Source organism: Polyodon spathula, chromosome 3 (assembly GCF_017654505.1).
Source record: "Polyodon spathula isolate WHYD16114869_AA chromosome 3, ASM1765450v1, whole genome shotgun sequence".
Classification (NCBI taxonomy): Eukaryota; Metazoa; Chordata; class Actinopteri; order Acipenseriformes; family Polyodontidae; genus Polyodon; species Polyodon spathula.
Window position 1 is genome coordinate 85,596,819 of NC_054536.1, and position 22,988 is coordinate 85,619,806.

Below are 22,988 nucleotides of genomic sequence, written 5' to 3' on the forward strand. Positions count from 1 at the left end.
TTTTTTATAAGGTGACCAGACGTCCCGTTTAAGACAGTCCCACTTTTGGAACACTGGTCCCAGTTTTCCAGAACCTTTCTTGGGATGCTCATTTCATCCTGTTTTTTTTCCCCAGAGCATCGTCGTGCTGGTAACAGAATATTGTATTTTCATGCAGGCTGCTGTGTTACTACCATACCTAACTTATTACAGTACAATGATGTGACTAAAGGGAAGATTAAATGACCAGTAGCATTAAAAAGCGTCTGCACAGCGCCGTGCAAATCTGGAGAATTACTGAACAGTCAACGTTCATATTTGCAACCAATCACAGAGAATTGCAGGTGGGTTTATCCACTGGCTGTTGCTAAAATGACTTTGCTTCGTGTGTAGCTGTATAGGCGACAGTTGCGGAAATCAGCGCTGTCATGTCACATTACCGTGCCATTTTTACAATGCAGTGCACTGAAGCTATATAGGGTTTTTTTTAAAATGTATTTTACTTTATCACAGCTATTAGTTTAATAGAAAAAAACAACACATTGGTAAAAACATGTTTTTTTTCTTCAGCAAACGAGGCAAATCTCAGTGCTCAAATTACTGGGAGACTGGAGGTGGGTTCATGCCCTTTTAAGTTTCTCCAAATAGTTGTATTTCCAAATTTCATTTTTAACATGTTTTAAGCCGACAGGTATCACTTAAAACAGAAAGGAGCCTGTTAAAAACGTGTTAATTGTATGATGACATTTCCTGCCATGCAGTTTTTAAGTGCAAAATAAGTGATACGTTTCTCAATAACAATGATAATGAGAAAGCGTCTCCTGACAATCTGAAAACTTCTCTGCACATTTTACTTAGGCTAATCATGGGGTGTCTAATCTTGGTCCTGGAGGGCTGGTGCCCTTCCTGCTTTTGTTCTTACTGTGTCCTAAATTACTTAATTGGAGTGCTTATTAGAAGCTTAATTGGTCCAATTAATTAATTTAGGGTACAGCAGGAACAAAAACGAGGAGGGACACCGGCCCTCCAAGACCAGTATTGGATACCCCTGGAAGATTAAATAGTATACCTTTCGTAAGAAAAGAAGTGACAATAAATTAGCCTCTGTAAAATGCATAGTTATCTAATTTAGATTGTTAGAAGATGCTTTCTCATGCTGATTGATTAGTACCAAAAAAATGAAATAGGCAAACATTTCATCATGCGATTTAACACGTTTTTAACAGGTTCATTTCTGTTAAGTGATGCCCATCAGATTACAGCATGATAAAGAGGGAATTTGGAAATACAACTATTCTGAGAAACTTAAAAGGTTTGCCTACGTGGGTTACTATTTACCATACTTAATAACTACTTCAGAAGGAAATTCCTTTTTCTGCAATCGGCAGCTTCAAAACAAAACTCAGAAAAGCTGATTAGTGGGCTTCATTTATTGCACACAGTCAAAAGATAGGATATTTATCACATTGCATCACCTTTAGTAGTAGTAGTTTAATAGTAGAAAGTAGCTGAAAAAAATCCTAGTATCTATTAATCACGGCGCACTAGTGATCCAAGCAGAAACTGCACTAGAAAAACAGATACAGAACAAATACCATGTCTGTACTATCAAGTTAGGCTGCCCAGCATCCCTTTTGCTTGTTTTGTAGCTTTGCCCAGTTTACTATTTATCCTGTTTCACAATGGTTCGGGTCCTCAACTAGCATTTTATTTTCTTTTAATACTTCTGCATTTGGCAGTTTTAGTCAGTTTTGCGTCATTGTGTGGATTTATTTTAAATTGGACTCGCACTTCTACGTACTTGATAGAAGCCTTCTAAAGCTGGAAGCTGATTTGGCTGATGGTACTGAAATGTTTTCTGATAACTAGAGATCATGTTTTGATCCCGCTTTCCCAACAAAAACTAACGTTTTTTTTTATTTTTTTGTGATGAAAACAGCAGCAGCAGAACCTCTTGTGTCTGGAATTTAGTTACCGTAGTCAGTCACTTGCTTGACAGATATATTGACAAAACAAGAATATCTTAACGAAACACGTGTTTGATTCTGGACAATGGTCTTGATTTTCTAATTTCCCGTATTATGTTTTGTTGGGTATGTGCCAGTTTAAGGAGCATGCAATATGAAAGTAAATTTAATAGTATAAAGAAAATATGAAACAGATGTAATTACAGGAAGTGTGATTATAGCATCATTGTACTAAAAGCATGTCTAATTTTAACAACGTGGTGAAAAATGGTGGCCCAGTGTTACAAACACTATTGTCGTTAAACAGACATTTAATTATCAAACATTTCAAGAACCCTTTTTTCGGGAAAGTGCAAATGCAGAGGCATGTTTACAGAGAGGAATCAAATAATTATACAGAACTACTCTGGACAATGGTGGGACTATTCTGTTCTGTAACTTACCCACGGATTTAATGATAGCACCTCTGTCCTCTTATAGCAGCTTATAAAAAGATCCAGATAACAAAAGCTATGACAACTGCATGCATGCATTTAATGCAAACACCACTTTGTCTTAAGCACAGTTGTTGTTTGTTTTGTTATTTGTTACTTTTTAAAATCTGCTATAAAGATAGTGGCATCAAAGTTAATTTCATTCTAGGGTGAGCTGCAGAAGTATACTGTGTCTATACTGTAGAAAGTCTACACCCCTTTGAACTTATTTCACATTTTGTTGTGTCAGTGCCTCAGAGTTTCATGCATTTAAATCATTTTTTTTTTTCACTTAGCTACACACCATACTTCACACTGTTAAGGGGAAAAGGTTTTTATTGAGAAAAAAAATTATATATTAAAAATGCAAAACTGAAACATCATAATTGGATAAGTCTCCACCCCCCTGAGTTAATACTTGGTGGAAGCACCTTTGGCAGCAATTACAGCTGTGAGTCTGTTGGGATGGGTCTCTACCAACTTTGCACACCTAGATTTGGCAATATTTGACCATTCTTCTTTACAAAACTATTCAAGCTCTGTCAAGTTCCTTAGGGAGTATTGATAGACAGCAATCTTCAAGTCATGCCACAAATTTTTGATTGGATTTAGGTTGGGGATCTGATTGGGCTACTCAAGGACATTTACCTTTTTGTTCCTTAGCCACTCCAGTGTAGCTTTAGCTGTGCGCTTTGGGTTGTTGTCATGCTGAAAGGTGAACTACGAAAGAAACAGAGATTCTCACAGCCCCCTACAGGCGAGGCTGGACAAGTCATGCACATGCTTACACTTTGTGGAAGTAGTTGTCACCATATATAGTATTCTATGTCTGTGGTTGTCAGTAGGTAGATGCAGATGCTGCGTCATAGGATGACGTACTACCTAGCAACGCATGGACGCCATTTCATGGAGGGAAAACAAGAATTTTCCCATAGTGTTATTGTTTCTGTCCGACTGAGAAACCGTTTTTTACCTTTCAAAACATTAAAAATGGACTACGATAATGTGGATAGAATTATTATTAATTTATTCTTCTTTCAAAAATAGCATAAATATTAGTTTTTCTGAACATGACTTTTTTCTCAATCATAGCCTACTGCATAGCAGTAGTTTCTGCATGTTGTTGTATTGTATTATTTGTAGTTAAAATATAGGCTACTTATTGATTACTAAAAAAGTTATACCAATAACATGCCTCATCTCACATTTTAAATATTCTAATAAACCTTACTGTGATCATGTGGTTGTGGAGTTTTGCGTTGTTCCGATATATATTCAAAGTGTGCTGGTAGATGAATCAATACAAACTGTTTAGTTTGATTTCATTTTGCCCAATGAAAGCTCTTTAGCTTGATCACTTAATGCATGCCAGAAACGCTGTGTTTGGCGTGAAGACAGAGGCTCTAATTAGAAAGAGTCAGCAGACAGGAATCATATTATGAAAGATGTAGCCCAAGGTATATCAGTCACCCACGTACAGTACACACAACTAAAATATGACCGTGATCCTAGTCTAGGGGAGTTTAGCAGTCGTGGTTTCAAACATACCCTCTGCCCCCCCCCCCCCCCCCCCCCAAGTTGTTTGCTATCTCGTTAAAATGTGTTGAAATATATTTGGTTGAATTAAGTTGAATAATTTAATAAAATAATAAACACATTTATTATTTAAAAAGAAGGATTCGTCTCACTATGATTTTTTGAGTTTTTAATGTCAGAATCAGTGCAGTATTACTGTCAGTAGTCCCAGGTGAAAGAACACAGCAGTGGCTGTACAATCTTACTAATATTATTAATCACATTAGTACAAGCTTGTGTAACTAGAGCTGCGGTTGGTCAGGGTCAAAGATACACTATAGCACTGTCTACTGGCACAATTTTGCTTTCCTGTTCTGTAGTGGAAAGAAAACTGTCACAGTCAACATATGGTAATGTACTGCATAATCCTTTACATGAATATCGCTGCAAACCTATTCAGAATTTAGGAAATTTAGATGTTTTTTTCACGTGGGACTAAGTTTGGCATTTATTAAATGGCAATCAGAGTTATAGTGCAATTTAAATATGCCGTGTAAGTATATTGTAAATGTTAGGGTCTGGCATTTAAATATCTGCATGTTTTCAAATAAGATACACATCTTTTTGCCTTGCTGAAACAGTATGTTTATAACCTGTTTATAGTGTTAAGTGGCTAAAGTTTTTCCAGTGTGGCTTAAAAATGTTAAGTTACTTTAGCCACAGTGGCTAACTAAGTGAAAGTCTTAGAGGGAATGTAATTATGGTATAATAATAAAGATCTGCAAAGATGTTGGTTGTCACAGAGCTGTGTAACAGGGGCGCACCCAGGATCTAGTCTCATCTGTCAACAGGAGAAAATGTGCTAATAAAGTTCAGTGAAGTTCAATCTCGTCTCTGTGTCACATACATTACATGCACAAAACTAAAGAACGTGCTGTCACAACCAACCCATTGAAGAGGATTGTGAGCTGTAACAAGTATTTTAAACAAACCACTTTCTCACATACAGGAATAACACTGTGTAACAATTTTTTTTTTTTTTTTTTTTTTTTGTTCCTGGGTAGTAAGTGTTATTTCCTAATTGCTTATGCCTCAAAAGTATAGAAAATGGCTATTATTCCCCACAAACTTTGCTTTTGTGACCAGGACAGTGATATTTCAAAATATCACAATTTCAATGGGAAAACGGGCAAATGTGTGTCTTTTCGTTCACATAGTCAGAAAAAAACAACATATGAATCCAAATTAACATGTATTTATACTAAAGTAATACAAAAATGACTACAAAAGATTTAGAAGTGAGTAGTTTTTCGAGATTTACGATTATACTGTAAATACAGTATAATCGTAAATCTCGAAAAACTACTCTCTTCTAAATCTTTTGTAGTTTGTGGGGAATAATAGCCATTTTCTATACTTTTGAGGCATAAGCAATTAGGAAATAACACTTACTACCCAGGAACAAAAATTGTGTTACATAGTGTAATCAACAATGTTTCACAGGATTATTAATATTTTTTGGTCGTTAGTTAAACTGAAAACACAGAGTAACGGACTGAATACAGCGTCACTTTCCCAGGTAGCAACGTAACGTAACCCTGATTCATAGAAATATATACCATTGTATACAAGCCTGGTAAAGAGTGAAGATTTATCACCAACATTAATATTCAGCAGTAGTCAGTAATTATGATGAAATTATTATCACAATCCTTGTACAGACAAAATAATGTATTATGCATACCATACGAATACCTTGGGTGGGGGATGGGGCTAATTTCAAGCTATTTACGCAGTACACAATTTTATGTTTTACTGTAGGTGTCAAAGAAGGTAGCAGATCTAATCCTGGAAAAACAGCCTTCATATGTTAAGGTAAGTAACTTTTTATACAGCTTTTTCACAGTTCTGATAATTTGTTAAAAAATTGATTCACATGCCATGCTGCCTTTTCACTCATACGGACTGTAGGGTCTAATGAAATTATCTCAGCAGTGGTGATTTAAATTATACCTTTTAACAACATTGGTGTTTTCCACTACACTTTATTTATTGACCCTGTGATAGTTTAGATCATTTTAATAGGTGCGTTGGAGTTATTTACAGAGGGTTGACAATACAATGGAAACACCTGCAGTTTAAATAAATATACCTAACTGTGTAATTCACAAGGACCATGGTAAAAAGGGAGGACTCCATTGGCCTTTATTTAGAACAGATTTTTCTAAAGATTTTTATACTGAAGGAATTGATGCAGTGCTGGATGGGTGCTGATGAAGGCCCTACACCCTGTTGATGGTGCAGGTGTTTCTAATCTTTAGCAAGGGTTATATTGCCTATATATCTAAAATACTACTAATGAGCACATGATGTTTGTAAAAGACAAGGTACAGCAGCAGAAAGATTGAAAAGCTAAAAAAAATATCAAAGATTAACACCAAGGACTTAAAGAAAGAAGAAGCATCAGGCATAATATTACGAACAGTACAAAGGCACCAGAACATAGAAGAGTTGTATGCATGGAGACCTCACTGCAAACGACTTTTAAAGAAAATGTATAAAACAAACCTAATAAAATTTGCTAAGAAATATGAACAGGAATCTGAAGCATTCTTCAACAAAATGATCAGGCCCAATGAGACTAAAATAGAATGTTTCCCCAAAAATGGTCCACAGTATGTTTGGAGAAAAAAGGGAAAGCCTTCAATGAAGAAAACGTACCTACAGTTAAACATTGTATGAGGGTGTTTTAGCAGTTCAGGGACTGGGCTGAAGATGGAATTATTGCAGCCACATATCTACAAAGTACATGGATACCATCTGCTCGTAGGCCGATTGGCAGACAGTTTATCTTCCAACACGACAATGGCCCGAAACATATGACTAACTGAACTGTGGAATTCTTGAAGAAAACAAAGATAAAAGTTCTAGAATAGCCTTCGCAATGACCAGATCTCAATCCAATAGAAATGCTGTGGATATCTGAAAAAAGCTGTGGGCAAGCATTGTGCACCCAAGCAAAAGAAAACCTGCAAGACAGAATGGGCCCAGATTTCACCAATATGAAGTAACATACTGGTTAACAATTATACACAAGATACTAAAGTAGGGGTACCAGTACTTTTGTCATGAATGGGTACTTTAAAATAAATAAGTTTGCTTGTTTTGTTATCAACATTATTTATTAAATTACTGTATTTTGCTTTTGTTTTTATTAAAAACTGTTTATAGTTTACTAAATGCTTGTCCTTAATCTGTTAGCTTGAATTTTGGTATAAGCGTAGGGTGCCAATACTTTTGTCTCCGACTGTCGTTATTAATGTCTGATAAGTATGCTGCACAGTATTCAAACAGAAACTATTTAATGGGTTTTTCTCAGTCCTTTGCATAATCTATCACTGGCTCAAGTGTTTTATGTTTTAATTATATGCAGTATCATGCATTGCTTTTGTTTTGTAACATTGATTATTATACAAAAAAAAAGTTAAAAAATTCAGTCATTTCAATGTACTGCATGACACAAAGGCACAGTTACATTGAACACATATCTGTGTGTGTGTGTGTGTGTGTGTGTGTGTGTGTATATATATATATATATATATATATATATATATATATATATATATATATATAATATGTTACATTGACAAGTACGTGTTCAATGTAACTGTGTCATGCAGTACATTGAAATGACTGAATCACATTTGCTTGCTGGTGCTTTAGTTACAGTGTATGCATTCTTTCTTGAGGTAATACTAAATATGTCTTTTGACTGATCTTTTCAGTCTTTTTCTGAATGCATCCCTTTAATACTATTATTCTGGCAACTTCTTTTGCTTTGGCAGCCTTTTAAAAACCTTCCTTTAATCCTAAAGCTGTTAATATGTTTGCCCTGGATTGCCGGAACTACTGTTGGAACTACTTCCCTTTCAAGTACGAAATGTAACCATTACCGTATGGGTATTAACCTCCTAAGAACCAAAACCTGAATAAGATATAACAAAGCTGCTCACAGAGCCTTGATGCAGTCATGTCCCGCCCCCGAGTAACTGCATGCACAGATCTCATTGTCATTTTTCCTTTTAAGACTGACCTGACGAGAGGAGCCTATCAGTTAAGTACTAGTTGCTTATGGCAGTATAATTTTTGCTAATTTTTGTGTTCTACAGAATTTATACGATCATACTGTAATATTTCTTTTAAAATGAATTGTGTATATTGTGCACTACAGCCTGTTTGTCATGTCCAACAGCAGCCTTGTGGCCCGTGTGAAGCCAGTGACTTTAGTTGCTCCTTCCTAGGGATCCAGTAACATAAGTCGGCTGACTTTGTGCTCTTCCCACCGACTGCAATAGCTCCGGCTGGAGTTATTTTATTCTCGTTTTGGCTTTAGCCAAAATTTACGATATGGTTTGTATAATTTAAGTAATTATTAGGGCTGTCAATTAATTGCAGTTAATGTTGCGATTTAATTCGTTCATTTTTTGGGAGATTAATTTTAATGTGTGTTAATCGCATTGCTGTGTCTTGAGCCTTTCGGTACACCGTATTTCAATTATCATAACAACACTATATGTTTTCTAGCAAGTTGACCAGAACTCAATTATCCATGATGTCTTACAAGTGTAATTTTAAATAGAAAGTTAGTCACTGAACCGCGTAATAAATGGCAGGTTTTTTTTTGCTGTCAAGGCTCACTGGACAGAAAGACGCTTTCTTGTCTACTGTCAAAGTGAGTTCCTCTATCACACTTGAGTACATCTAGTCTGCTCTGTGCTGAACATATCACACTTGAGTACACATCTAGTCTGCTCTGTGCTGAACAAGCCTTCACTTCTCAAAATACACTAACAGCTGTTCTGCTACAGACAATAAAACAGTACACAACAAAATTAAACCCCACCCGTTTTTTACAGAAATTCAGTGATGACTACATAATAGTGAAGTAACATTAAATGAAATACAATAATAATAAACACATTATCCCAGGGTGCATTGGATACCCATTACTGAACAATTATTAGATAACATATAATGGGTTTTAATCCACTACAGGACAGAATGCAGAATACTCCCATACCTGTGAATGGTTCTACTACAGATTTTTATAAAATACAATTTCTCATCACAATTATTAGAGCTATAAGGGTTTTTATTCTCCAGTTTAGCCCACAACTTCCATTTATTTTACAAGTTCTAGCCTACGTTGCGATGGAGCGGGGGTATGGAAACAATCTGGGTGCATTTGTCAAGGACATTTGCAATGCAGCGGTGTGGGCTACTCCCCATACCTTTATTAGGTTCTACAGATGTGTATCTTCAAAACTCTGGTTTTGGAACTAGAATGTTAAGGGCAGCTTCTCAGTTAACCCTTTTAACACAGGCATAGAGGCGAGTTTCTGCCTCAGTTTTTTAGCCCTAGCTACTTGTTACTGGAGTTACGTATGGTAACGCACAAGGCAGCCTCTCCACTTAGCCTTGTAGCATTCTGGTCGTGGGGCAATTTTACTCCTGTGATGGCTTGGATATACCTACCCATAGGTAATGGTTACATTTCGTACTTGAAAGGGAACATTAGGTTATTATCATAACCTTGATTCCCTGAAATAGAAATGCAACCATTAACCTTCATGGTCACTGTGCCCATTATTGCAGCAGGCTTGAATGAAACATGACAATGAGATCTGTGTGTGTAGTTCATTAATGTCCTCGGGGGCGGGACATGGCTGTGTCACAGGCCTTAAAGAGCTTAATACCCATATGGTAATGATTACATTTCTATTTCAGGGAACCAGTTATGATAATAACCTAATGTTTTCCTGCATCAGACTGGGGATTAAAAAATCTAATCATATTCAATTACAAATCCAGCAGAAATACTAAGCTAAGTTAACACTGTCACTATTGATATTGGTATCAATTTGAGAGATTAATTTCAATGTAAAAATGTAGCTTTGCTTTGTTCTATAGTATCTCTGCATCACTGTTAATCTACCTTTTGTACAGAAGGTGCTTTACATAACCCCTTTTTATTGCTGTATTTTCTCTTGAGTTCCTTTAGATAATGCTTCTGTGTAATTTGCAACATGATAGCCGCTGTAAATAACTGTACCCAAATGTTTGTAAAAGTGCTATTTAACATCTTGCAGAAATGTAAATCAGCAATACATAAAACGTGATTAACAGAAAGCCCACACTGCTCATCACATGAGTGAGTGATATACAAGATGAGCTTTTGCAGTGTGCAACTTCTTTCTGACAGTGTAATCAGTAATTTCCTTTTTACATTCTAAATTCAAAAATTTTATTAGCAAGTAGTAAAAGGGTTATGTTTTGTTTAAACCATTACTGAAGTTCAACCCATTCATATTTTCACTCACTCACTGGCACATAAGGCAGCATCCAAGGTTTTCCATTGTTGGCGGTCCTTGGTTATTCTTTCCACAAAGCCCCAGGATTGACCCATCTGTTTCAGCTCTGCCTCCACAGTTCTGCGCCAGGTTATTTTTGGTTGCTCATGTTTCCTTTGGCCTTCTGGTGTCCATTGTAATGCAATTCTGTTGCTGCTGCTGCTTTGAAGTACGTCTGTTGCTGCTCCTTCTGAAGTACGTGGCCAACCCAGTTCCACTGCCTTCTGGTGATGATGGTTTTCATGTCTTCCTGTCTGAGTTTTTGAGGACAGTCCTTATTTGAAAGCCCCATTTGCACATAGCTGATGTGCAAGAGTACAGAAGATCCGCATTATTTTTCTGAGAATTTCCTAAGGTCTTGCATGGTCAGCCGCCAGCATTCTGAACCATATAGAAGTGTAGATAACATGCAGCTTTGGTATATTTTACATATAGTTTTTCTTCTGTACAATTATGACTTCCAGATCTGTTTCAATTGGATGAATGCTGTCTGTGCTTCCCCTAGTCTGTTTCTAATGCCCTTGCTGGCTCCACCATCTCTGCAAATAATGCTCCCAAGATAAGTGAATAACTCTGTAGAGGTTAACCATGTTGCCTGATTTTAAATCTGGTGACCAGCCAAGATATAACCCAGAGGAGTTTTTTTTGTCAGATAGATACTTTTTTAATAGTTTAGATCATGGTTGCCTTGGCATTTTGAGAGAATTTTAATTTGATGTCACAATTCCATAACGGAGGAAATATTCAAAGAGGAAAAACCAACTGTCAAGGAAATCTTCAAAGGGGAAAAACCAACTGTCAAGATACAATAATTTGTATTTCTAAAACAGAATGTAAACAGTACAACAGAACAATTCAGTGGAAGAGACTGCTAATAGAAAACACAACAATAACCTCTGAAGAATCCATGAATTTAAATAGAAAATGGCACTGTGTGGAATCAAATTGTTCAATTGAAAAGCTTTTAAGTTTGAAATAAAACAGATCATCTTTTTATTTCGCTTTTACTTATGGTACTGTATGTGTATTATGACCCTGTTTAGGAAAATGAGTGTTGCTCATTTGTCAAACCTAGAGTGAAATCCTTTCAAAGTAAACTGCTTGAAAAGTATTGTATATGGGAGCATCATTTACCAAACCAGAATGCAGCTGTCTTGCCTCTTAGGCAAGCAATGGTACTCTTGCACATCAGCTATGTGCAAATGGGGCTTTCTCCTAATTTTTCCAAAGTACCTGCCCAAGGCTCAGTTCACTTGGCATGTTACTTTGTGCTTTAACACCAGTGATAATTTGTGCACAGGCCTTCCCAGGAGTGTTTTACTATTCCTAGCAAGTCAGTTAATATAGATGCGCCCAGTTTCACTGTACCTTGTGCTCCTGACTTACAATTTAAAAAAGCTCTTCACCCTAGGCGTTGCATTAACAAAGAATAAGAAAAACAAAACTGATGAGTATTGATAGGCTGGACAGCAGTTTGTACATCATTGAATCTGGAGTCCTAAATCTGTCCTTTTTAAAGCAAGTAAAAAATGACTGTCTGCCGGTGACATAAACAACTATAGTGTAGGCAGATGCTGTAGTAATAGGGTTACTTAAAGCTGCTGTTTGTGCAGAGCAGTTTATTGGCAATATTTATTTAGAAATGTTGGGGGCATATTTTCAAAGCTTTACCTCCAGTTAAAGGAGAATGTTTAGAACCAAACAACTAGGTAATGTAGTTCAAGGTCTTTGAAACACTATCAAGGTTGCTTCTCATTTATATGTCATTTTTCCCTATATAAAATTAGAAACAGGAAAAAAAACACATTCAAATAATATGTCCCTTTCAGGCTAGTAAGTTATTGATTTATACTAATTGTGTATGGTTTCTGTGCTTGCAAACTCTCATTCCAGTATACACGCAAATGTTTCATTGTTAGTATTTTGCTACGGGGCTCGCTAAATGTCGCAGTAACATCCAAAATGATTCTTGATACATGTAAATGAATGACAATGACTTTGTCATCTTATAGTCTCAAACACCTTGTCAGTCTCAGGAAGCTCAGGAGGTTGTCATGCAAACATATATAAACCTTTGGTCTCCTGTTCATGACCCTAACTCATTACCTGTTACATTCAACTCATTTTGAACTTTTTCTGTTTGGTGGTCATCATCCTGGCTTTAGGAATGTTTGTATTTTATGTGAAAGTATATATCCCTTTCAGTTTGGAGACATCTCTCTACTATGACAATCCCTCGTAAGACCTTATTCAGTTTATAATGCAAGGAGAATCATTTAGTATGAAATAATGATTGCAAACAAAAATGAATGAGATTGTGGAATCATTTATTTTTGTTCACTTTGGCAAAGGATACCAAGATTCCTTGTCGTTCCATTGTCATAATTATGTCAGTAGATAGCTAAAATAATGTGTTTCGATTTAAAAAAAAAAAAAAAAAAAAAAAAAACATCTAGACACTGAGATGTAACTTATAAAACCATAAGATACCTATAGTAGTGTTAAAGTATTTTTTGACATTTGTTTTTAATATAACATTCACCTTTGTGTTTTATATCAGTAAATAATAATAATACAATTATTTTGTAGGAGTTGGACCGTGTTACTTCACTGCAAGCAAACCTTCAGTTGGGAGCAGTCATCTGCACAAATGCAAGAAGGTAACCGGTCTATAAGAATATGTTAGGATTTAAATATATTGTCTATGTGACAGCTTTGATGATTAAAGTAATAGTATCTCCACAGGTTCTAGTTTCAAAGCAAAATGTGTTCGGCCATCTAATTAAATATACGTTATCTATACCAGACACAAACATAGGGTGATAATGATCACGTCATCTGTATTGCAAATGGAGAAGGGGATGCAATCATTGAAAATTGGTATTTTAACTGTTTCAGGCAACTCGGTTTTGCAAAACAAGATTTTACACAAGCAAGCCTTGGCCTTCTTGCCAATCAAAGGAAGAGGCAGTTGTTGACTGGACTGCTGAAATCTCTGAGAACAATAAAAACACTGGTAACAAATGCTAATAATCTCAATAAAAGACCACTATTCTAGGATACCTGTCAAAACACCAGAATATATTTTATCTGTACCTTTAATTCATATTGAAATAACGTTTTTGTTTCTTTACAGCAAAGGACTGATGTAAGATTAAGCGAAATGTTAGAGGTAAGTGTTCAAATAAAAAGTATTAAATATAAGTTTGGCAGGTACTGATTCCTTGTCCAAAAGATTCAATTAAGTATAATTTAAATAATAAATAAAATACTGTAAATCACAACCTACTGCTTTGCAGTATTGCAGTATTGGTGGGTTTTAATTTTTGCTTAAAGCCTGCATTACACTTTTTATCCAGATTGACAGTCATCATTTCAAGATCTGTTGAGGCAAAGCTTGTGATGTGGATTCAACCTCAGGACCAGTTGTCTTTTCTGTTCTGTCCATGGTCTTAAGATTGATATGCAGGCCCCAGAACAGTATGCACACTTGGATTTGGTTTAATTTGGAAAAGCGAAACTAGTTCATGAACATTGGACAGTGAAATTATGCATCTACAAATGTGAAAATAGTAATAATTGGGTGTTGTGTTTCTTTCCATTTCAAGCGTAGTAAGCTAGAACACTTTAATCACATAACAGAATACTATACTGTTATTGTTTTTAAATCTCAGAAACAAATAAAAGGCATCTTCTGTCTTTTTAGGAGGAAGATTATCCTGGCGCTATCCAGCTGTGTTTGGAATGCCAGAAGGCAGCCAGCACATTCAAACACTACAGCTGTATAAGGTATAGTTAACATGTTGGCGTATTTATGTTTGTTATGTTGAAAATCTACTACTGCTGTTTGCTAAGCACCAAATACAACTTTCCAGTCACTGGAATTGACCAGAATTTGAAAATCTCATTGAGGCTTCACAGTTTCAGAACTTGACCTTGTGTTTAAAGACAAACTGCTTTGGAAACCAGTGGATATTGTGTATTTGTTACTGTCAATGCTGCTAACCTAAAAAGACTAGGGGTGATACGACTGCAAAGTTTTTTTCTAAAAGAGACTGATCCCCACTATGTTTTATTTTTGGGGGGGGGGGGGGGGGGGGGGGGGGGGGGGGGGGTTAAGATTTTATCAAAAACCCATTCAGTGGCCTGTTGTTTTCTTCATTGCAGCAACAAGCTATGTTATATAAGCAAACCTTTTTATGAGGTTACTTTTGAGCTTTTCTTAAGTGGTCTTTTATAGTGTTTTGTTTTCCCTCTGGTAGTCCAAAAGCATCATTTTGTTTTGTTTGTTTCTGACAGTGCAATAAAAATAAATGGAGACTTGTCAAAACAGTACTGAGAAAGCAAAATAATTTCTGCCGTCTATGAATGACATAGCTAGAATTTGGGGAGCATTTTTTTGCTATCAAGAAGTACTTGTATGGCAATCCTGTTTGTATGTATACTTTTTTTTACTAAGTGCAACATTTATTTGAAATGCAATGATTATGAATGTAACTGTTTTATTATGATCACAGTAAAGCTTTTGGGGTTTGATTCTAATTTGCCCTGCTGTAAACGTTTTGCAAATAACATGTTATATCACAAGTTTCTCTATCAGCCTCAAGTCTGATTTCTTACTTCATAAATTCCACACCATGAAATTTTAACTACCTTAGGATATAAGATATTTTCGGTTCACCCCAATAATTTGGTGGTAGCAGTTTTATGTAACAGTTTGATTATAATACAAGTTAACAAGTGCTCGTTCAGACTATGTACCACAAATAATGTACTGCTCAGAGAGATCTGATAAGTTCATATGTGAAAATGTACTTTTATGCCACTTCAAATATTTGCTAACTCAAGGTGACATTTACTTGTGCTTGTAATGATTGGGCAGTAACTTCATCATGCTTGGACAGATGTTCCTGTATTTGATTTCGTTTTGTAATTTTTTTTTAAGGGGACAACTCATGGAAATGTATCCTACCTGAGTTCTGTTCCTCTGATTTAATTATACAATTGTTTATCCCAATTTTGTTATTCCCCTGGCCATTTCTATTTGTGCAAGCATTTGTGCAAGCATATGTACAACATTAAGTTTGAACTAATTCAGCTTTCTTCCTCTTCCAAGAATCCTACTGGAAAATGACACTGTCGTGCATGAGAGTTTACCTCCATACATCCAAACCAGTTCATCCCGCCATCCAGATCAAACGGACGAGTTTTAATAGATGCAATGTGCTGGTTTCAGCTCTGTTTCCGGGCCCCTGCCAAAGTGAGATGTGAAACCATTGCACTAAATGTTATGATCGCTTATTTAAAAAAAAAAAAATCAAAACAAAAAACCAAAACAAAAAAAAAGCAATTTGGGTGTCAACGCTGGCAGATTTCATGAGAAAAGGACTGCATTAAAGTAGTCTAGTTGATTGCAGTTCAAGGGTCAGTTCATGTCCCCGTGGTTTCTACTGCACCGTAATTATTTGTGACGGGAGTATGAAATGTTTCAGGACTACCTGATCCTAAAAAACAAACAAACAATTATTTGGTGTTGCCAGTATAATCACTAAATCACTGTTTTCAATATTTCATTATTTCTCTGCAAAATATTAAGGTAGCTGTGTATTAGAAATATGTTGCATAAAACCTATTAATAGGGTCTGTAGAATTGCTTTTATTTGATATAGCAGGCCTATATCACTATTTTTTTTAAACCAAACTCTTATAAAAGAAAGGGAAAAAAAAGGCATATTTATCAACATACCTAAACCAAAATACAATCTGCAACAATTTTTTGTTAAAAGAAATTTGTTACACAGGTCAATGCTACTGAACTTGTGTAAAGGCAGCGCTTTGACTCCTTAAATTCACACTCTGGTTTGCTTGTTTTCAAGTTTTCTTACACAATTTATTTATTTTTTTTAATTCGAGAAGTGGTGCAAATTGCTTTTGGTGTAAAGACCTTGATGAATCAAGCCCAAATACTATAAGAATGTGTGAACTCTAACAGAGTGGTGCTTCCCTCAGCTGTCCTGCGTGATTCAGTCACTTTGGTTATTAGCCAGGTGCCTACTTAATATTACTTCAATAATCCTCCTACTTTTGGATGTTCAAGATTTTTAGTTTGTGATACACAGCTGCTGTGTCATTTTCTAGTAATTAATTACCTGCAATCATTTGTGTTTGAGGTTTCAGAGGTATTGTAAGAGCTCCCTGGTTTTTAATTTGCTAGTGCAGGGATCATGCTCTCTGCTCAGCAATTAAGGAGAAAAAGAACAAACAACCAATTGAATTACATTTAGTAGGAAACAAATGTTGAACCCTGCTTAACTAACATGCATTATCAACTTGCTCAACAATGGTTCAAACAAGATAGCATACCTGTGATAATGGTTGTTGTTTCTATACAGTAGAAGTGCTGACAGGTACTGGTCATTTGTGCATTTGGGGGAACTGTGGATTTTGGTGTCGATTTTCAATTGTTTCAATCAGAACAAAAGAGGAAGAGAGTCAATTTAGCTCCATTATTATACATTTAGTTCAGAGTGGTTTCAAAGTAGTAAATCAATGGCTGGGTTTACATGCATGTGAAAATCGACTCTACAGTCATGACTTCTCACAATATGTAAACACATGTAAACCGGAGCAGGAATTGTGCTTTTGTCTCATGAGATTTCAGCAGTTAAGATCCCGTTTAACTGGCGGAATGACACGTGATTCCTCAGCAAAACCATACCACAAACACACACAGACACAAGAAAGAACTCAAAAGGTGCTGCAAATGTAAACCTCTTGTATAGCCTATTATTAATGTTTGTATAAGTGCATGCTGTTAAGCACAACTAACCGAACTTTTAAGCCCATTATTATTATTAGTAGTCGTAGTAGTCGTCATCACTGCTCACTCTACTGAAACTGCTCCCCTGTCTGTCACTAACTCACTAAACTCTGCCCGTGCTGCCTCTCTCTCCTCTGTCCTAATTCTCCTCTATCTCTCTACTGCCTTTGACTCTGTGCTGGCCTGGTTCTCCTCCTACATCTCCGACCACACCTACCGGGTAACCTGGCGCAGCTCAACCTCCACACCTCAACCTCTCTCAACAGGAGTTCCCCAAAGATCAGTCTTGGGTCCTGTCCTATTCTCTCTCTATACCTGGTCTTTAATCCAACCCTGTTTCACCAACTACTCCACGCAACTCCTCGTCCAGGACTTGGTACTCTCCCGACTAGACTACTGCAACTCCCTCCTGGCCAGCCTCCCTACGTCCGCCACCCATCCGATTCAGCTTATCCAGAACTCTGCTGCTCACCTGGTGTTCTCTCTGCCTCGCTTCTGCCATGTACTCCACTGGCTCCTGATCACCACTCGCATCCAGTTCAAGACTCTTGTACTCGCCTACTGATGCCTTGACCAGACTGCACCCAGCTACCTCCAGACCCTCATCTTTCCTTACACCCCCACCCGACCTCTCCACTCCGCCTGCAGTAGAAGACTGGCTGTACCTCCTCTACGCTCCCCTGCCTCCAGAGCCCACTCCTTCTCCACCCTCGCCCCGCAGTAGTGGAACGACCTTCCTACGGATGTCAGGACTGCCCAGTCCCTGACCACTTTCTGGCGCTTCCTCAAGACACACCTCTTCAGACAACACCTGTAAAACTCAACTCTTCCCTTCTGGACAGTGTAGCACTCAGCCTGTAAAGCACTTTAACTTGCACTTATCTGCTCCCTATTTTACTGTATTTAATCCTGCAGTTAACCCAATCTGAAGTGTTTTGTATTTCACCTTCACTCATATCTAACCCTGATGTAATTATCAACACTGCTATCTGTTTTGTATTTGCTCTTATTAGGACTGAAGTCATTGTATTTTGTATCTTGCTTTTTTTTCTACTGTAATTCTTGATATGTATTTTTTGTATACAACCGTAAGTCACCCTGGGGGTGTCTGCTAAGAAATAAATAATAGTAGTAGTAGCCAAAGCACAGCGAGCTCTGGAGACTCTGTCCAGATTGCAATGCTTTTTTATTATTGGAAATATGCTGGCTAGCATAGATAGAATTTATGCAGTAAAAAGTGACTGACTTGATGGATCTAAGACGGGATCTGGCAGCTGATGAAAACTGGCACAAAATTGTGCTCTTGTCTACAGCTACAGAGAGCCACGTTTTCCTACACTTGACAAGGTTGCCATTAATATGTTAGCTTTGCCACACAGCACTGCAGAATTAGAACAAGATTTTTTCTCAGATGAACCTTGTAAAAACAGACATCAGAAATTAATTGCCTGCAGACATTCTGAATGGAATGGAATTTTATAATGTATTTTATTTACTGTTTCAATTTTTTTAAATGTCAATAAAAAAGCCCACTGTATGTCATTAAAAACTAAATGACAAGGTTGGCAACCCCCTGATTTGATTACATGACAAGGTACAGTATGTTTGTTTTTTTAATATAGTTTGTTGTGGACAAATGTTTGAGCACCTCCTATATAGAATTATAGATTTTTTGGATACTGGATAACAATCAACATATTTTTGTCTCTTGTCCATATTTAAACTGTTGTATTTGTATTCAGTAAATCAAGAAAGGCGATTATCAAGCTGTGCTATGGGATTTGACGTAGGCTTCAGGTTTTTCCTAATTTATTTTAAAATGTATTTAGCACACCGCCTTAAATTGAACTGTTTCTGGCAGATTCAGTCAGTCAGTCAGTCGGTCATTCATTCAGTTCAGAGCAGTGCCTGAAGCTTTCATCATAATTAATAGCTGAAAAATACTGTTTGAAATACTAATTCCATTGAAAGACAATGTTGCACAGTGTTTATGTTTCAAAGGATATCACTCAACCCCTTATCTTTGCAAATATATTAATTGTTAAACATGGAAAGCAAGTTGAAACCATAACTATACTGGCACAATATTGCTGTTTGCTCCTGAATTGTCAGATGCTTACAGTTTATCTGGATAGTTCCAGAAAATCTGAATGGAGCAATATTACTGAATTGGCCTTGTCTCAGTTTGTTGTTATTGAAAGTTGCTGTGTCTGCGCGCCAGTCGAGCTGACAGGCTATGATTGGCTCATTCGGCAGTTGGGGGTACAGGACTGGTTGCTTTTGTCCATGCAACGTATTAATTGGCTAGTTTTGGTAGATAACGAAATAAATTTTGAACAATTGTGTCTGTTTTAGTTGTTGTCCAAAAGATGTGAACTGAGCTTTCATTATGGTAAGTCAAAATGCAAAAGCCAGTACTTTCGCTGAATTGATTTAAAATTTCATTCATAGTGGACGTTCCAGCAGGACTCTACTGTCTGCCAGAAGTCTGTTAGAACTGGCAGCTGATGGTATTGAATCATTTTGTAATGTGACAAAGATCACTAGAATAGTGTTAGGGTTAAATATTACTGCTTTATGCTCCCATTAATCCTAACTGTCAATGTCTGAGTGCTTTAGCTAGAAATTATGTCAAATCTGAACTCTAGATGCTTTGCTTTAGTTGCAAGGATTCTTTAAGGGAAAATCCTTTAGTTTTTCTTCCTGGTCGCTTTAGAACTTTTCAACAAGAACAAAAGCAATGCAATAATACATAAAATGGCGGCCCTTTAATGGTCTGTGCTTAGCATTATGACCCTTTGTTCGTGTAATGCAATTTTGACAAGTTAAAGGTTAGAATAAATCTGTAAGTAGCAATTGTGGTCAAACAGGCGCTTTGAATGATCTATTAAATACATTGTAATTATTCTCAGTCATTGAGCTTCCATTACAGGTTACACAAAGTGTAGTCAGTATCACTTTTATATTTATGTTGCTGCCCAGCAGTTATTATGCAGTATTATAAGTCACAGTTTTCCTGATTTTGCCATTCAAACTTCCAATCTTTAAAAAGGGCCAGACTTCTGACCTTCCGAAACCATTGTCCAAAGAATGCTGTGTTTGTACAGATTAAGGATTAAAAATGTAAAGCGCTATAAACGTTTGAAGTTTGAAAACACAATACAGGTTTGTAATATATCTGATCACAACAGTAGTTCCATTTTAGTTTCGGTCTTCATTGTGTGCTTTATGCAATGTATGGCCAAAAAAACTCAAGTCATAAGTTGATTATTTATGGACATCCTCAGCATTGTGAGAAAAAAAAGAACGAAAAACCAAGTTTTGTCACAGAAACTTTTTCTTTGATTTTGTATCACAAGTAATGTAACACCTGCCATATTCTTATTAGTGTTACAGTTATTTGAACAGTGTGTGTGTGTGTGTGTGTGTGTGTGTGTGTAAAGTCTTATAGAGTTTTCTGTGGAATTCCCCTGGAAGAGGACAGCCATTGTTTTTGTAGAGTTCTGTGTATTGAGATATGCAGCTCTGTGGATGCTCAGTCTGTGTAATTCAGAGTAGTACATCATTCTCTTAAATCCAACTTCAGTGAGAGGTTATACTCCTGTTTGTTGTTTTCTGAATAAAAATCCAGTTCACTTTTTATATGAATGTGTAATCATATTAAAAAAAGACACAAATTGGAAATTCCTTAAAAAAAACAAAACAAGAAAAGCAGTGGTTACCCTTCAAATGGATGTTTTCTTAATTGCTTTTGGTAACATTTGTTGCAGATTGAATAAAGTGTTTCAAACCCTTCTTTTCAGTTAACATAATTTTAAGTCTAGTCTTTTGTTTAGAGACTGCGTCATTCGCATAGTGAGATTTAAGCAGTTTGCAGTTACCATGTTTTTTTCTTTTCTCTAACAATGGAATTTCTAAATCACATGTCTTTTTAACATTTTTTTTTGTGTTACAACTTACATGAAATGTAATACAAACACTTAAAAAGAAGAATTTTAAACTAATACTGTCAAATGAACAATTACTTTCAAATAAAACTGTCAATTTAAAAAATAATTGAACATATGTCTTCAGAGCTCCAGGTTAATGGTAAGCCAAGTAATCATTTAGAGATATCTCAAATTAATTTGTAGATATCTCTAAATATGTTAGGATATCTCTAAATTAGGATATCTCTAAATATTTGAAAATATATTCAAATATTTAAATATATATCTAAATCATTTTTAAATATCTAAATTACATTTAATGATATCTCAAAATGATTCCAGATAAGTTTAAATGGAACTTTAAATGATATATCTAAAATGCATTTTCAGATATATTTAAGTTATTTTAAGATATCTTTTAAATAATTTTCAGATATCTCTAAATAATTAAGTTATCTCAAAACAACTCCCTGTTCATCTAGAGATATCTCTAAAACATTTTACGATATCTTGAAATAATGTCCTTTTTATTTCGAGATATCTCTAAATGAACAGGAAGTTTTTTTGAGATATCTCTAAATGACAGTTTGGCGTTATTTGCCGATATCTCATATTCATTTAAAGGTATCCGCAGGTGGCTTATAGATATCTCTAAATATTTCATGCTATCTTAATGCAATTTGAGATAACGCTAAATGATAATTTGGCTTGCCATGCAGGTTTAAGTAAGCATCCCTCAGAAAAATCAGTCTCCTCAACATCATGTTTAATACATTTTTTTTTTTTTTTTTTTTTTTTTTTTCAAGGTTAAGTGCTTCATATGCACGTGATTAGGCATACATTCCCTTTCTTAACAGTTGTGTCACTCCTCAGTAGTGCTTGTACTAAGGGCAGGAGTTGGAGGGGAAGCAATCAGAATAAGAATGCTCAGACACTTTGCTCCTCAGCAGTCTGTTGTGAACTGTTGAGTGCTGTTGAGTGCTGTGAAGTGTACAGCATTTCACCAAGAAAATTGTAATGATTATTAAACTGCAAATCGAGAAAATATATACCCTCTTAAGTCACTTTCATATTACTAAAAATGTAATTTGTGTAAACTGCATTAGTAGTGTGAATTAAGTTGAACTTCTTATGCTACAAGAATAGTATAATTATATATATATATATATATATATATATATATATATATATATATATATATATATATATATATATATATATTTATATATATAAAACAGTTTAGACAGTTTCAAAGTTACAAGATTAACATGCCCACTTGGTCACTCTGTTTCCTTCTCACCCAGAGACTCCCCCCTGCATACCTAGTTAATGTCTTTGTTGGTTTTTGTGCGTCCAGCACAGCAAGATTATTTGTAGTAATTATATTGCTTCTTATTTTCAGTGAATTAAATTCGAAACTGCAAGACACTCTTGAACAAATAGAGGTAAGTTCTAGTTTTATTGAAGAAATATGTTTGCAAGCATTCTACAATACCTTAAGGTATACATGTAAGTACAAAGAAATGTAATAATGACACTTATTTGATTAATTATGTTCTCCCTAAATAATAAAAAGTATTGCCCTATGCATTGTTGTGGTTTTCTCTGGTCTTCTCTTCTTCCTGTCACAATCAGATACTAACAGCTCCCTTTTTGTTTACATGGATCTGCCAATAGATTGCTTCAAGTGAAGTAAAGATGTTTTTTCTGCATTGTACAGTACATTCTCCAGAATGGAACAGTGAAATGTGTTTTACACAGCTGTCCTGTTCTCTGTCTTATTGTGCATGTCTTGCAATTATTGATGTTTGTCAAATAATAATAATAATAATAATAATAATAATAATAATAATAATAATAATGGTATGCACTAATGCCTGTATTGACTACACTCA

At 35.8% G+C, this 22,988-nt stretch overlaps 1 protein-coding gene across 2 annotated transcripts in view; it reads left to right on the forward strand.

The window, feature by feature from the left end:
* The window catches only part of LOC121313550 (syndetin), a 146,176-nt gene that overhangs the window by 19,725 nt on the left and 103,463 nt on the right, over positions 1-22,988 (forward strand). For both annotated transcript variants that reach the window (XM_041246230.1, XM_041246231.1), the window contains exons 5-10: positions 5,756-5,809; positions 12,934-13,004; positions 13,243-13,360; positions 13,481-13,516; positions 14,051-14,133; positions 22,496-22,538. In XM_041246230.1, coding sequence (XP_041102164.1) covers positions 5,756-5,809; positions 12,934-13,004; positions 13,243-13,360; positions 13,481-13,516; positions 14,051-14,133; positions 22,496-22,538 — 405 coding nt within the window. The remainder of the gene's footprint in view (positions 1-5,755; positions 5,810-12,933; positions 13,005-13,242; positions 13,361-13,480; positions 13,517-14,050; positions 14,134-22,495; positions 22,539-22,988) is intronic.